General features: G+C 41.0%; 1 protein-coding gene across 1 annotated transcript in view; it reads left to right on the plus strand.

Annotated features, from left to right (window-relative positions):
* Positions 1-14,223, plus strand: part of BMP1 (bone morphogenetic protein 1) — a 91,850-nt gene that overhangs the window by 19,600 nt on the left and 58,027 nt on the right. Inside the window, exon 2 of the mRNA XM_088443401.1 lies at positions 7,343-7,438. Within this exon, the coding sequence (XP_088299527.1) occupies positions 7,343-7,438 (96 nt within the window). The remainder of the gene's footprint in view (positions 1-7,342; positions 7,439-14,223) is intronic.

A 14,223-nucleotide genomic window follows, 5' to 3' on the forward strand; every position in this document is an offset into this window, starting at 1 on the left:
TGGGTTAGGATGAGCGCTGGAAAGCATTGAGGAAGAAATGGGTCTTGAGGGCCCATTTGAAGATTAAGAGCCAGGAAGCCAAGTGATGGAGGAATTTTGCAGGAGCAGTGGTGTCAGAGGGATAAATCCAGGGTTTGGTGATGGCAAGGAGAATCAGGACATTGCAGATGAAGTGCTCATGAACGGAGACCAGTTTATTATAGACAAAACTGACTTTCCAGAGGGAACAGGAGAGAGGGACAGAGTAAAGAGGCGAGAGGAGAATGAGATTATTAGGGTTGATGTAGTGTGGAGGTGATATTGATCTAGAGAAGGGGGATAAGAAGTGTGGGGTTATGTGGCTGGCTTCTGAATGAGGAAGGGTGACAGCAGGTGGAGGTTTAGTGTGGTGTGTGGGGGGGAAGGATCGGTATCTTGGAGAAAAGAGAGGGTGCAGGGTTTAGTGGTGGTGCAGCAGGACCATGGTGGAAGAGAAGTGAATACTGGAGTTGTGGGAGATGCAGTGGAGAGACTTATATGTGATGAAGAGAGACAGAGGAGGGGAAGGAGGGGGAGAACGTAGAGGGGACTATGGATGGAGAAAAGAGATGAAAACTGGCGGTAAAGGAGAAAATAATGTAGCAGCTGAGTGAGGGAGGAGTAGAAGAAAAGAGACATGTGTAGATGAGGCACTTGGGGGGGAAAAAGTCAGTAGTAGTAATGAGTGTGAGATGAGGGAGCAGTACAGGTCAAAGGTCAAAATCAGATAAAAGGAAGAACAGTGCTGGAAGATGTAAAGGCACAACTACAATAGTATATTATAACCAAAAAAGGAGTATAGAGCTGTTAAACTAGCAAGACTTGAGAATTAGTCAAAAGTATGTATATATATATTAACAAAAAATTAAAAAAAAAGGTATAGGTGTGAAACAATGGTAGATACTACAGTGGTATAAAGATAAATTGACAGTGGTATTGGAATGATTTAAACAATGTAGAGAAGAAACGCAAACCTACAAGTATTAAATGTTCAGTAAGCAGGTAGTTGCTTGCAATGCTGAAGCAGGGTGTTGACAAAAGGTGTGTAGAGGTTATAATGGAAGCTGGTTGCTGAGTAGCAGGGTTTCCAGAAGCTCAGAAGATCCTTTGTTATAGAGAGTTCTTTTAAAATGTCGTCCTCCTGTCTTTCTCCTGTTGAACTCCTGACTAACTCTTTAAGTTATGCTATACATGTAGTCTCACTTAGAAAAAAACCCACTTTGAAATAAAACCTAGCAGCCTTGTACAAGCCTAAAGCCTTGTAACCTACTGATGATATAGTTAAGCATAACATGTGTAGACACTGATTACACCCACCCTGAATACCCTCACCCACACCAGATACAAGTCATAAAATTCTAATTCAAACAAGCAGAGCCAAAACAGCATCCCATGAAGCTAGGAGATAAGATCTGACTATATAATTAAATTTAAAGTTTACAGATATTAATTAAAGACAGTATATCTAGCAAATCAGAGAATTCCAGACAGCATTGGTTTTTCTATAATAGATGCCTGGTGCAAATATATGATTACCTAGCAAATCAGAGAATTCGACTATACACTTTTCTGTCAAGTCTACCAATACTACATGGCAGCACAATGACGCAGATGATCCAGATAATTAAAGCTTTGTTTCTCCTACCACTTTTTGGGGTCTATGTACTAAGCCTTGGAGAGTGATAAAGTACCAACCAATCAGCTCCTAACGGTCACGTTACATGCTGTGTTTGAAAAATGACAGTTAGTAGCTGATTGGTTGGTACTTTATCTCCATCCACTTTATCTCCCTCTAATGCTTAGTACATATAAATCTTTGTCTGGTTCCATTCTGATTGCCAGACTATCTTCTCAGAGGTCTCTGAGATCACCCACTGTTTCCGAAGTCCCCCTAGTCGTTTTGGTGTGTCGATAATTAGTCTATTACTTTCTGCCGCTTTGGCAGCTGGTAATGGGGAAGTACACAGCAGAAAGCTGGGATGAAGTCATAGCCACAAGACCACTACCAGCTCTTTGGAGAATAGAATCAGTCATACACCAATCAGAGTGCGGGGAGTAGTATAGTGGTTATGGCCACTCACCAGCACTTCAAACAAAGAAGAGAAGGGAGAGGTGTACCTGTTGTTACCTGAAATTTAGAGGGCTGCACGGTAATCACCAGCAGAAATCTGGGGGTCTGCACAGTATTACCAGTAGAAATCTGGGGGGCTGCTTGGTATCACCTGCAGAAATCTGGTGGATGTACGGTATCACCAGCAGAAATCTGGGGGGCTGCACTGCATTACCCTGTTGTTGGACATAGGGCCTGATTCAGACCCACTCGCGAGCGGCTGTCCGCTCGCAAGTGGGTCGATGGTGTGCACTGCGCATGCGCACGACGGAGGGAGCTCCGTCGTGCGCATGCGTGTGACGCGACGAGCGAAGGACTTTCCTTCGCTCGTTGTGTCTGATCAAAGGGGGCGTGCTGTCGATGTTGATTGACAGCACGCCCCCTTTGGTGGGCGTGCCTCCCAGACGGGGGCGTTCCCAAAGGAACGCCTACCGTCAGAAGCTGGCCCCACTGACATCACTAGTGATGTCAGTGGGAGTGATTTTGGCTCTGATAGAGCCAAAATCACTCCGGGCCTTGCGGTTGAGAAACTCAACCGCAGGCTTCGGCTCGCAGTGGCGATGGTCGCGATGGTCAAGACCATCGCGACCATTATCCTGCACGCTCGTATATGCTGTGGGTGGTGACCCACAGCTATACGAGCGTCCAGGAGGACGCTCCATAATTATGGAGGTGGGGACTGATTCAGAGCGAGCGCTCTGGTCAGAGCGTCCGGCTCTGAATCAGGGCCATAGACTTTAGGGGCGGCGTGTTCCTGCTGGCAGTAAGACTGCTATGAAGTACTATGAAGAGTTTGTTAGGGGTTTTTTTGTATTTACACAAAAAATATTCTGTAATGAGAGTAGCTGCGCCTCATACTCCGAGCTTTCCGCTGCTTCACTAATCCGGGGGCAGCTGTGAGACATAGGGCCTGATTCTGAGTCGCACGCAGCAGTGTGTATTGGCGGTCGCCGGTCTGCGACTTTCCGCAAATGGCCTACAAACTCAATCCCTTATTTATTACCAGCTATTTATATAGCGCACACATATTCCGCAACGCTTTAAATGTCTACACCTGTGCGGTCGAATGTGCAAGGAATGAGACTATTAATGCCTGTGCACGCTGTGATACAATTGGTGCGTCCTTATACGCCACCATGGGTCGCACCATTGAAACTTGCACCAGACCCATGGCAGGTGCAGTTCCTCCGTCTGACTGCGGCTGCCTATGCCTGCGGCTGTGCGTTTGTGAGTGCAGCCGCTTGCATTAACAATTCCATAACATGCCCACTGAGCGGAGAATTACTACTAGCCACCTCCCAGTCACCGCGCAGTAATGCCATCACTTTTCTACCACCTTTCTGATACTGTATACATTGATCACAACTGCTCCTTTGTGTGTGCACTCTGTGTAACGCATGCACCTTATGGGGTTTTCAGTCATTTTTGCCCATATGCAGGCGCAAATATTGGCTCATCTACATGAACATCGGCATTCTCTGCGTATTGTGTGCTGCTCGTGGAGAAGTTACCCATAGCAACCAATCAGGTCCTACCTATTATTATTTTATAGGCTGAACTTGATAAATGCTACATCAAAGTTGATTGGTTGCTATGGCCAATTTCTCCACTGGTCCACTTCTCAATGCTAATCACGGCTTGATTCATAAACCCCTATTTCACTGTTTCCCAACCTCGGTCCTCAAGGCACACTAACAGTCCTGGTTTTAGTGATATCCATGCTTCAGCACAGATGGTTAAATTAAAATAACTGAGGTACTAATTTAGACACCTATGCTAAAGTATGGTTATCCTTAAAACCTGGACTCTTAGAGGGGTATTCAATATGAAACGTTAACTTCACTGTCGAAGTTAACGTTTCATATCGGAGTTTTTACCTGCGTTAAAGTATCAGGCTCGCTCCCGCTTATCCCCGTATTCAATATAAAATTAAAGAAAACGGGAAACTCCGAAGTTGGATTTGCGTAAAGTTACGAATTTCTCCTTAAAAAAATTGTTGGACCACCCTAAAGTTGTAAAAACATGGGGGATCACTATGGGTACCCCCGTTTTAGCCTGTAAATGAAAGTCGGGGATTTAAATAGCCGCAGCAGGTGTTTTTTCCCGACATTGAAGAAGTGTTGCAGAAAAGCATTATTTTTTTTCGTTTTTTTAAGTGGTCCCATCAAATTTGGGGTACATGAAAATGGGTACTAGCATATTTTTATGTCCCTATAGTAAGTTTGAAAAAATTCTGCATTTGTGCACCTGCCGCTATAATTCTATTCTTCAAAACATCTGCCGCATACTTGCAGAATAGCCCTGAACCTATTTCCCTATTGTTAAACAATTTTTTCCCATTTTTTTTTTCACCCCAATTTTTAAATTAATTTTTTGGGGTGTCCCTATTTTTTTTTTTTACTTTTTTTGACACAGTTCTTTTTTAAATGTCATTCCCAGGGGTGCAGGCTATTTTTTTAAGCTTGCACCCCTAAACCCCAATTCTGCACTTTTTTTCGACACCTATTCAATGGTGAAAAGTTATCCCCGTTTTTTATCAAAGACTTTTCAAAACTGCGATAATGAAATTGAATACGGTGTAAAAGTAAAACCTGCAATAATGACGTCATACCTCCGATATTAACGCAAAAACAATGTTTTCGCTCCCATATTGAATACCCCTGTTAGTGTGCCTTGAGGACCGTGGTTGGGAACCCCTGCCCTATTTTATTAGGCTCTAATTATGTAAATGTGCCCTTGATTTCTATTCAAGAATAATTTATTTATTATAGCATATTTAGAAATAAACTTATACAATCAGGATGGTTTTACATCCTGCAAAGTGTGTAACAAGAAAATCTCACTAAGATTTCAACTGCTAGACCTGTAATGTGTCAGCTGACAGCAGCCATATTTGCTCCTGTCTAAAGTTTGGAAAAATTACTGCAATTACCTGTGGTCTAAGCCTCTAAGGTAATCTTATCCCCATTACAGGTGTAAAATAATGTTTGCCCTTACTAACCAATCAGGTTATAGTTCCCATTTATACAGTGCAATTTAGAAAATGAAAGCAGACATCTGATTGGTTGCTATTGTCAACAATCCCTTCTGTAAACCACCACCTGTGGACCAGTATTCATACATGTATATATCACCCATATATCTGGGAAACTATAGATGCAGAGGTTTTTCTTGGATAAAATAATGACTACAACAATATTATACTGCAGAGTTTGTATGTGATTTAAAGATTGGATTATTACTGGGCTTCAGGGGTGGACTGGGGCTGTAGATCAGCCCTGTGCACTCTCTCTCGAAGGGGGGATGGTTGTTTCAAGTGGGTGTGCCACGAGTCACGGGGACCTGCCCCCGCGCACGCACCCGTCTCTTCCCGGCCGAGCACAGCGCACCGGCCCATCTCTGCCTCCACCCTTTCCGTCTCTCACGCAGTGAATCCAGAGCCAAGGGGTGGAAGGCAGGGGCACTTCCACCCTCCTCGAGCCGGCATTTGCCAGAAGTGCCCAATGGCCAGTCCGGCCCTGCTGTGCTTTATTTATTGATTGGTACCACATTTCAACCGTTCCTGGCAATTTTGCCGCAGTAAAGGGGGCCTCCCTTTACACAAGTTACCTAAAGCCAGGTCCCACCCGAAGTCTATCCACATCCTTTCAGTTGCTACATGCAGATGGTAGGTTCTATAGGCAGGTTTTGCCCTACTGTGGCAATGTAATGGCAAAAGGAGCAGACATAAATCAGAGGCATTGGGGCATGCAGGGTACCGAAATGGAACCTAATATGGGCAGAGGAACAGAAAGTAATCGGAGGGTATTAGGGCCAGCAGCTTACCAGATGGAGAGCTTAATACGCACAGTGAGTGATAAGAATGAGAAGAGGTCAGGAGCCTGGAATGAATGGTGACATCGGAGGCAATGGTAATAGAGAACATGGCATAATAAAGGAAGTCGGGGAGCACAGACTGAGCAGCAATGAGGCAGCGGTGATAGAAGGGTTTGTTTGTAGATGTGGTGCATTGGTGCAGTCTACAGTACTTGTAACTACAGTTTGTGCTGTGGTTACTTAACCAGTATATGGAAAAGGTATATTATTATTATTATTATTATTATTATCCTTTATTTTTAAGGTGCCGCAAAGTTTGCGCAGTGCCTTACAGGGTAATTATACAGTAACAGTAAAACATGGCAGATCGATGGTAAAGTAAATGTACAATGACATATCGTTGGACAATACAGGAAAATAGAACTGATAAATCAGGCAGGACATGGACTAGAGATAGAGGGTTGGGGGACTCACTGTTTCTTGACAAGCAAGTGGAGGTGACATAGGGGAAGTCAGATTAGCACTTAATGGACCTGTACCCATAATAGGACAAGCACGCAGAGTCATAGGTCCTGAAAGGGACAAGAAAACAAGGATCACTGGTGCATGGATAGTGCTAGTGATGAACATGAGGAAGGAGGGCCCTGCTCGCAAGAGCTTACATGCTAAGGGCAGGAGAGAACAGATGAAGGGGGAACTTGGGAGAAGTGAAGGGCAGGGAGGGGAGAAAAGTGACGATTTAGGAGGAGGGATGGTAGGCATTTATCAAGAGGTCTATTTTCAATGAACATTTGAAGCTGCCAAGATTGGTAGAAAGTCTGACTTGGAGGTGTGCGTGGGAGGAGATAACCAGGGTGGAGCGGAGGAAGAACGGGGGGATCGGGAGGAAGAGGCATTTATTTGACAGTGTAATGTATCCATGGCTATGAGAATCCCCTATCCCATGGTAGGTGTTAATACTTTTGTAGTTTGCTTTCGTATTTATCATCAGCTCTCCTGTGGGCAAATGGACATATTCTATAGTTTGCCACTTTAGGGAACAGTGATCCCTATTGCAGATAGGTCCACTGACCAATTGACTTGCCACACCCTACTTAACTTTACCTACGTGAGAACAAGAAGACCCCATTATTGCCCAGTTATGCCCCTTAGTCACAGGTGGGGGATGCGTTCGGTTATGACCCTGCATCCTCTGTAAGTTCATGCACTTGGTTCCAGCACTTGTGCAGAGCGAAAGCACAAAGTGTATGCCCGGCGAATGGGCTTGTGTTTGGCTATGCTTGTAGGGCACAGGAACATTATAAAATTGCTGTTGTGGTAAATGCATTTGGAATATGAATGTTATCATCATCTGATTTTCCAACATGCTCTCTAATTTGCTTCTTTCTTCAATTCCAGCTGCTTTCTGGGGCGATATTGCTCTGGATGAAGAGGACTTGGCCAACTTCAAGATAGATCGGATTGTGGATTTAAGAAACAGAACAATATCTTCAGGTGATTTGTAATAAAATGTATTTATCAGTTACATATATAGGTGCAATATGTATATATTTATAACACTCTCTAATACTTTATTATACTTTATTATTGTAATCTGTATATGCATGAGTCCCATATTCACTCTCAGCGCGGGTACAGCCATATTCTCTTCTTGTTCTTTAAATATATAGAATCTTTTGTTTTAGTTGTGTTTTACATGAAACTTGTATTGCTATTTGCTAACAACTTTTTCGCAACATTGACAAAGTTACATGAAATTCTGAGTAGAGCAGCTAGGAGACACTAGTATATAATAACCATAGTTGCAGACTGTTCGACAACAACGTTATACAGAATTTCATAGTACAGGAACAGTTCCATGTGCATTTGTGAATGTTACATAATGACTTGTATAAGAGCAACATGTGTTTTATGTTTTGCAAGCCCCAAATTCCTCCTTTTATACTTCCAGATATGTTTTTCTGTTCTCTAATATCGGATCTTGTCCACACTTCTCCATCTCTCCCTTCCTATGTGTGTTGCTCACCTATAACCTGAGTTTCCCCCCTGTATACATCATTCTATCTAATTCTCAGCACATTGACCGCGCCGGTCTCTCATCCTGTTGTTCTTGTGGGCTTCCTGTTTTGATAAACTCTCATGGAAATTAATTTGCACACGCACACCTACACTCCGGCATAGTTGTGTGTAACCTAACCTTGTTTATTATAAGTCAGCATGATGCAATATCTTCTATCCAATTTCTGTGTTGGCAGTAAGTGGAAGGCAATAGATTTGTTTTCTGAGTCTTTATATTGGTGTTATTGACTCTATGATGTATAATATCATTCCATGTCAGTCCAAGATAGGTTTATATCTTATAGTATACAGAATTATTTATGTGTGTAGACCCAGGGGGACTATAAAACTACTTCTTATGGCTTATGTCCCCTTCGGCCTGAGATGGATCTGGCTGAGTGTTTCTCTGCGGGTGACTGTAATGGAAATGGGAATAAAGAGGGGTCCTAGGTTTGGGGGTATATAGATTCATGTACGACACTTGCTGAGCACGGTTACCCTGAAAGCTGAGATGTCGCTCCCCTTTTTCAGAACAAGCAATGGCTATCATTTTGTTTGTCAGAAAGCACAAAAACTAGAGTAGTGTGTTAGAAAAGTGGTCGACTACTGACTCACAGCACTGAGGTCATGAGTTCAATTCTTGAACAAAGCCGCATCTGTGTGGAGTTTGTATGTTTTCCTTGTGCTTGCCTGGCTTTCCACCAGGTGCTCTATTATCCTTCCACATTGCAAAAAAATACTAGTAGGTTCATTGGATTTTGATTTAATTAATGTGTGTACGCATGTGTGTGTGTGCACTTGTTTGTTAGGAAATTGAAACTGTGAACTCCAATCGGGGGATCTGAATGATAAATTTTCTCTGTACAAAGATTTGTAAAGTGGTGGCGCCATATAATAAACAATAGTAATAATAACGGTGCCACAGTGATGTGACCATCTTCTAGTAATAATAACAGTGCCACATTGATGTGACCAGCTTCTAGTAATAATAATAACAGTGCCACAGTGATGTGACCAGCTTCTAGTAATAATAATAACAGTGCCACAGTGATGTGACCAGCTTCTAGTAATAATAACAGTGCCACATTGATGTGACCAGCTTCTAGTAATAATAATAACAGAGCCACAGTGATGTGACCAGCTTCTAGTAATAATAATAACAGTGCCACATTGATGTGACCAGCTTCTAGTAATAGTAATAACAGTGCCACAGTGATGTGACCAGCTTCTAGTAATAATAATAACAGTGCCACATTGATGTGACCAGCTTCTAGTAATAATAATAACAGTGCCACAGTGATGTGACCAGCTTCTAGTAATAATAACAGTGCCACATTGATGTGACCAGCTTCTAGCAATAATAATAACAGTGCCACATTGATGTGACCAGCTTCTAGTAATAATAATAACAGTGCCACATTGATGTGACCATCTTCTAGCAATAATAATAACAGTGCCACAGTGATGTGACCAGCTTCTAGTAATAATAATAACAGTGCCACAGTGATGTGACCAGCTTCTAGTAATAATAATAACAGTGCCACAGTGATGTGACCAGCTTCTAGTAATAATAATAACAGTGCCACATTGATGTGACCAGCTTCTAGTAATAATAATAACAGTGCCACATTGATGTGACCAGCTTCTAGTAATAATAATAACAGTGCCACAGTGATGTGACCAGCTTCTAGTAATAATAATAACAGTGCCACAGTGATGTGACCAGCTTCTAGTAATAATAACAGTGCCACATTGATGTGACCAGCTTTTAGTAATAATAACAGTGCCACATTGATGTGACCAGCTTCTAGTAATAATAATAACAGTGCCACATTGATGTGACCATCTTCTAGCAATAATAATAACAGTGCCACATTGATGTGACCAGCTTCTAGTAATAATAATAACAGTGCCACATTGATGTGACCATCTTCTAGCAATAATAATAACAGTGCCACAGTGATGTGACCAGCTTCTAGTAATAATAATAACAGTGCCACAGTGATGTGACCAGCTTCTAGTAATAATAATAACAGTGCCACAGTGATGTGACCAGCTTCTAGTAATAATAATAACAGTGCCACAGTGATGTGACCAGCTTCTAGTAATAATAATAACAGTGCCACAGTGATGTGACCAGCTTCTAGTAATAATAATAACAGTGCCACAGTGATGTGACCAGCTTCTAGTAATAATAATAACCGTGCCACATTGATGTGACCAGCTTCTAGTAATAATAACAGTGCCACAGTGATGTGACCAGCTTCTAGTAATAATAATAACAGTGCCACATTGATGTGACCAGCTTCTAGTAATAATAATAACAGTGCCACAGTGATGTGACCAGCTTCTAGTAATAATAATAACCGTGCCACATTGATGTGACCAGCTTCTAGTAATAATAATAATAACAGTGCCACATTGATGTGACCAGCTTCTAGTAATAATAATAACAGTGCCACATTGATGTGACCAGCTTCTAGTAATAATAACAGTGCCACATTGATGTGACCAGCTTCTAGTAATAGTAATAACAGTGCCACATTGATGTGACCAGCTTCTAGTAATAATAATAATAACAGTGCCACATTGATGTGACCAGCTTCTAGTAATAATAACAGTGCCACATTGATGTGACCAGCTTCTAGTAATAATAATAACGGTGCCACAGTGATGTGACCAGCTTCTAGTTATAATAATAACGGTGCCACAGTGATGTGACCAACTTCTAGTAATAATAATAACAGTGCCACAGTGATGTGACCAGCTTCTAGTAATAGTAATAACAGTGCCACAGTGATGTGACCAGCTTCTAGTGATAATAATAACAGTGCCACAGTGATGTGACCAGCTTCTAGTAATAATAATAACAGTGTCACATTGATGTGACCAGCTTCTAGTAGTAATAATAACAGTGCCACAGTGATGTGACCAGCTTCTTGCAATAATAATAACAGTGCCACATTGATGTGACCAGCTTCTAGTAATAATAACAGTGCCACATTGATGTGACCAGCTTCTAGTAATAATAATAACAGTGCCACATTGATGTGACCAGCTTCTAGTAATAATAATAACAGTGCCGCAGTGATGTGACCAGCTTCTAGTAATAATAATAACAGTGCCGCAGTGATGTGACCAGCTTCTAGTAATAATAATAATAACAGTGCCACATTGATGTGACCAGCTTCTAGTAATAATAATAATAACAGTGCCACATTGATGTGACCAGCTTCTAGTAATAATAACAGTGCCACATTGATGTGACCAGCTTCTAGTAATAATAATAACGGTGCCACAGTGATGTGACCAGCTTCTAGTTATAATAATAACGGTGCCACAGTGATGTGACCAACTTCTAGTAATAATAATAACAGTGCCACAGTGATGTGACCAGCTTCTAGTAATAGTAATAACAGTGCCACAGTGATGTGACCAGCTTCTAGTGATAATAATAACAGTGCCACAGTGATGTGACCAGCTTCTAGTAATAATAATAACAGTGTCACATTGATGTGACCAGCTTCTAGTAATAATAATAACAACAGTGCCACATTGATGTGACCAGCTTCTAGTAGTAATAATAACAGTGCCACAGTGATGTGACCAGCTTCTTGCAATAATAATAACAGTGCCACATTGATGTGACCAGCTTCTAGTAATAATAACAGTGCCACATTGATGTGACCAGCTTCTAGTAATAATAATAACAGTGCCACATTGATGTGACCAGCTTCTAGTAATAATAATAACAGTGCCGCAGTGATGTGACCAGCTTCTAGTAATAATAATAACAGTGCCACAGTGATGTGACCAGCTTCTAGTAATAATAACAGTGCCACATTGATGTGACCATCTTCTAGTAATAATAATAACAGTGCCACAGTGATGTGACCAGCTTCTAGTAATAATAATAACAGTGCCATATTGATGTGACCAGCTTCTAGTAATAATAATAACAGTGCCACATTGATGTGACCATCTTCTAGTAATAATAATAACAGTGCCACAGTGATGTGACCATCTTCTAGTAATAATAATAACAGTGCCACATTGATGTGACCAGCTTCTAGTAATAATAATAACAGTGCCACAGTGATGTGACCAGCTTCTAGTAATAATAATAACAGTGCCACATTGATGTGACCAGCTTCTAGTAATAATAATAACAGTGCCACAGTGATGTGACCAGCTTCTAGTAATAGTAATAACAGTGCCACATTGACGTGACCATCTTCTAGTAATAATAACAGTGCCACATTGACGTGACCATCTTCTAGTAATAATAATAACAGTGCCACAGTGATGTGACCAGCTTCTAGTAATAATAATAACAGTGCCACAGTGATGTGACCAGCTTCTAGTAATAGTAATAACAGTGCCACAGTGATGTGACCAGCTTCTAGTAATAGTAATAACAGTGCCACATTGATGTGACCATCTTCTAGTAATAATAATAACAGTGCCACAGTGATGTGACCAGCTTCTAGTAATAGTAATAACAGTGCCACATTGACGTGACCATCTTCTAGTAATAATAATAACAGTGCCACATTGACGTGACCATCTTCTAGTAATAATAATAACAGTGCCACAGTGATGTGACCAGCTTCTAGTAATAATAATAACAGTGCCACAGTGATGTGACCAGCTTCTAGTAATAGTAATAACAGTGCCACAGTGATGTGACCAGCTTCTAGTAATAGTAATAACAGTGCCACATTGATGTGACCATCTTCTAGTAATAATAATAACAGTGCCACAGTGATGTGACCAGCTTCTAGTAACAATAATAACAGTGCCACAGTGATGTGACCAGCTTCTAGTAATAATAATAACAGTGCCACAGTGATGTGACCAGCTTCTAGTAATAATAACAGTGCCACATTGATGTGACCATCTTCTAGTAATAATAATAACAGTGCCACATTGATGTGACCATCTTCTAGTAATAATAATAACAGTGCCACAGTGATGTGACCAGCTTCTAGTAATAATAATAACAGTGCCACAGTGATGTGACCAGCTTCTAGTAATAATAATAACAGTGCCACATTGATGTGACCAGCTTCTAGTAATAATAATAACAGTGCCACATTGACGTGACCATCTTCTAGTAATAATAATAACAGTGCCACAGTGATGTGACCAGCTTCTAGTAATAATAATAACAGTGCCACAGTGATGTGACCAGCTTCTAGTAATAGTAATAACAGTGCCACAGTGATGTGACCAGCTTCTAGTAATAGTAATAACAGTGTCACATTGATGTGACCATCTTCTAGTAATAATAATAACAGTGCCACAGTGATGTGACCAGCTTCTAGTAACAATAATAACAGTGCCACAGTGATGTGACCAGCTTCTAGTAATAATAATAACAGTGCCACAGTGATGTGACCAGCTTCTAGTAATAATAACAGTGCCACATTGATGTGACCATCTTCTAGTAATAATAATAACAGTGCCACATTGATGTGACCATCTTCTAGTAATAATAATAACAGTGCCACAGTGATGTGACCAGCTTCTAGTAATAATAATAACAGTGCCACAGTGATGTGACCAGCTTCTAGTAATAGTAATAACAGTGCCACATTGATGTGACCATCTTCTAGTAATAATAATAACAGTGCCACATTGATGTGACCAGCTTCTAGTAATAATAATAACAGTGCCACAGTGATGTGACCAGCTTCTAGTAATAATAATAACAGTGCCACAGTGATGTGACCAGCTTCTAGTAATAATAATAACAGTGCAACATTGATGTGACCAGCTTCTAGTAATAGTAATAACAGTGCCACATTGATGTGACCATCTTCTAGTAGTAATAATAACAGTGCCACAGTGATGTGACCATCTTCTAGTAATAATAATAACAGTGCCACAGTGATAATAATAACAGTGCCACATTGATGTGACCATCTTCTAGTAATAATAATAACAGTGCCACATTGATGTGACCATCTTCTAGTTATAATAATAACAGTGCCACATTGATGTGACCAGCTTTTAGTTATAATAATAACAATGCCACATTGATGTGACCAGCTTCTAGTTATAATAATAACAGTGCCACATTGATGTGACCAGCTTCTTGCAATAATAATAACAGTGCCACATTGATGTGACCAGCTTCTAGTAATTATAACAGTGCCACATTGATGTGACCAGCTTCTAGCAATAATAACAGTGCCACATTGATGTGACCAGCTTCT

This window comes from Taudactylus pleione, unplaced genomic scaffold (genome assembly GCF_031769625.1).
Source record: "Taudactylus pleione unplaced genomic scaffold, aTauple2 ptg000329l, whole genome shotgun sequence".
NCBI lineage: Eukaryota > Metazoa > Chordata > Amphibia > Anura > Myobatrachidae > Taudactylus > Taudactylus pleione.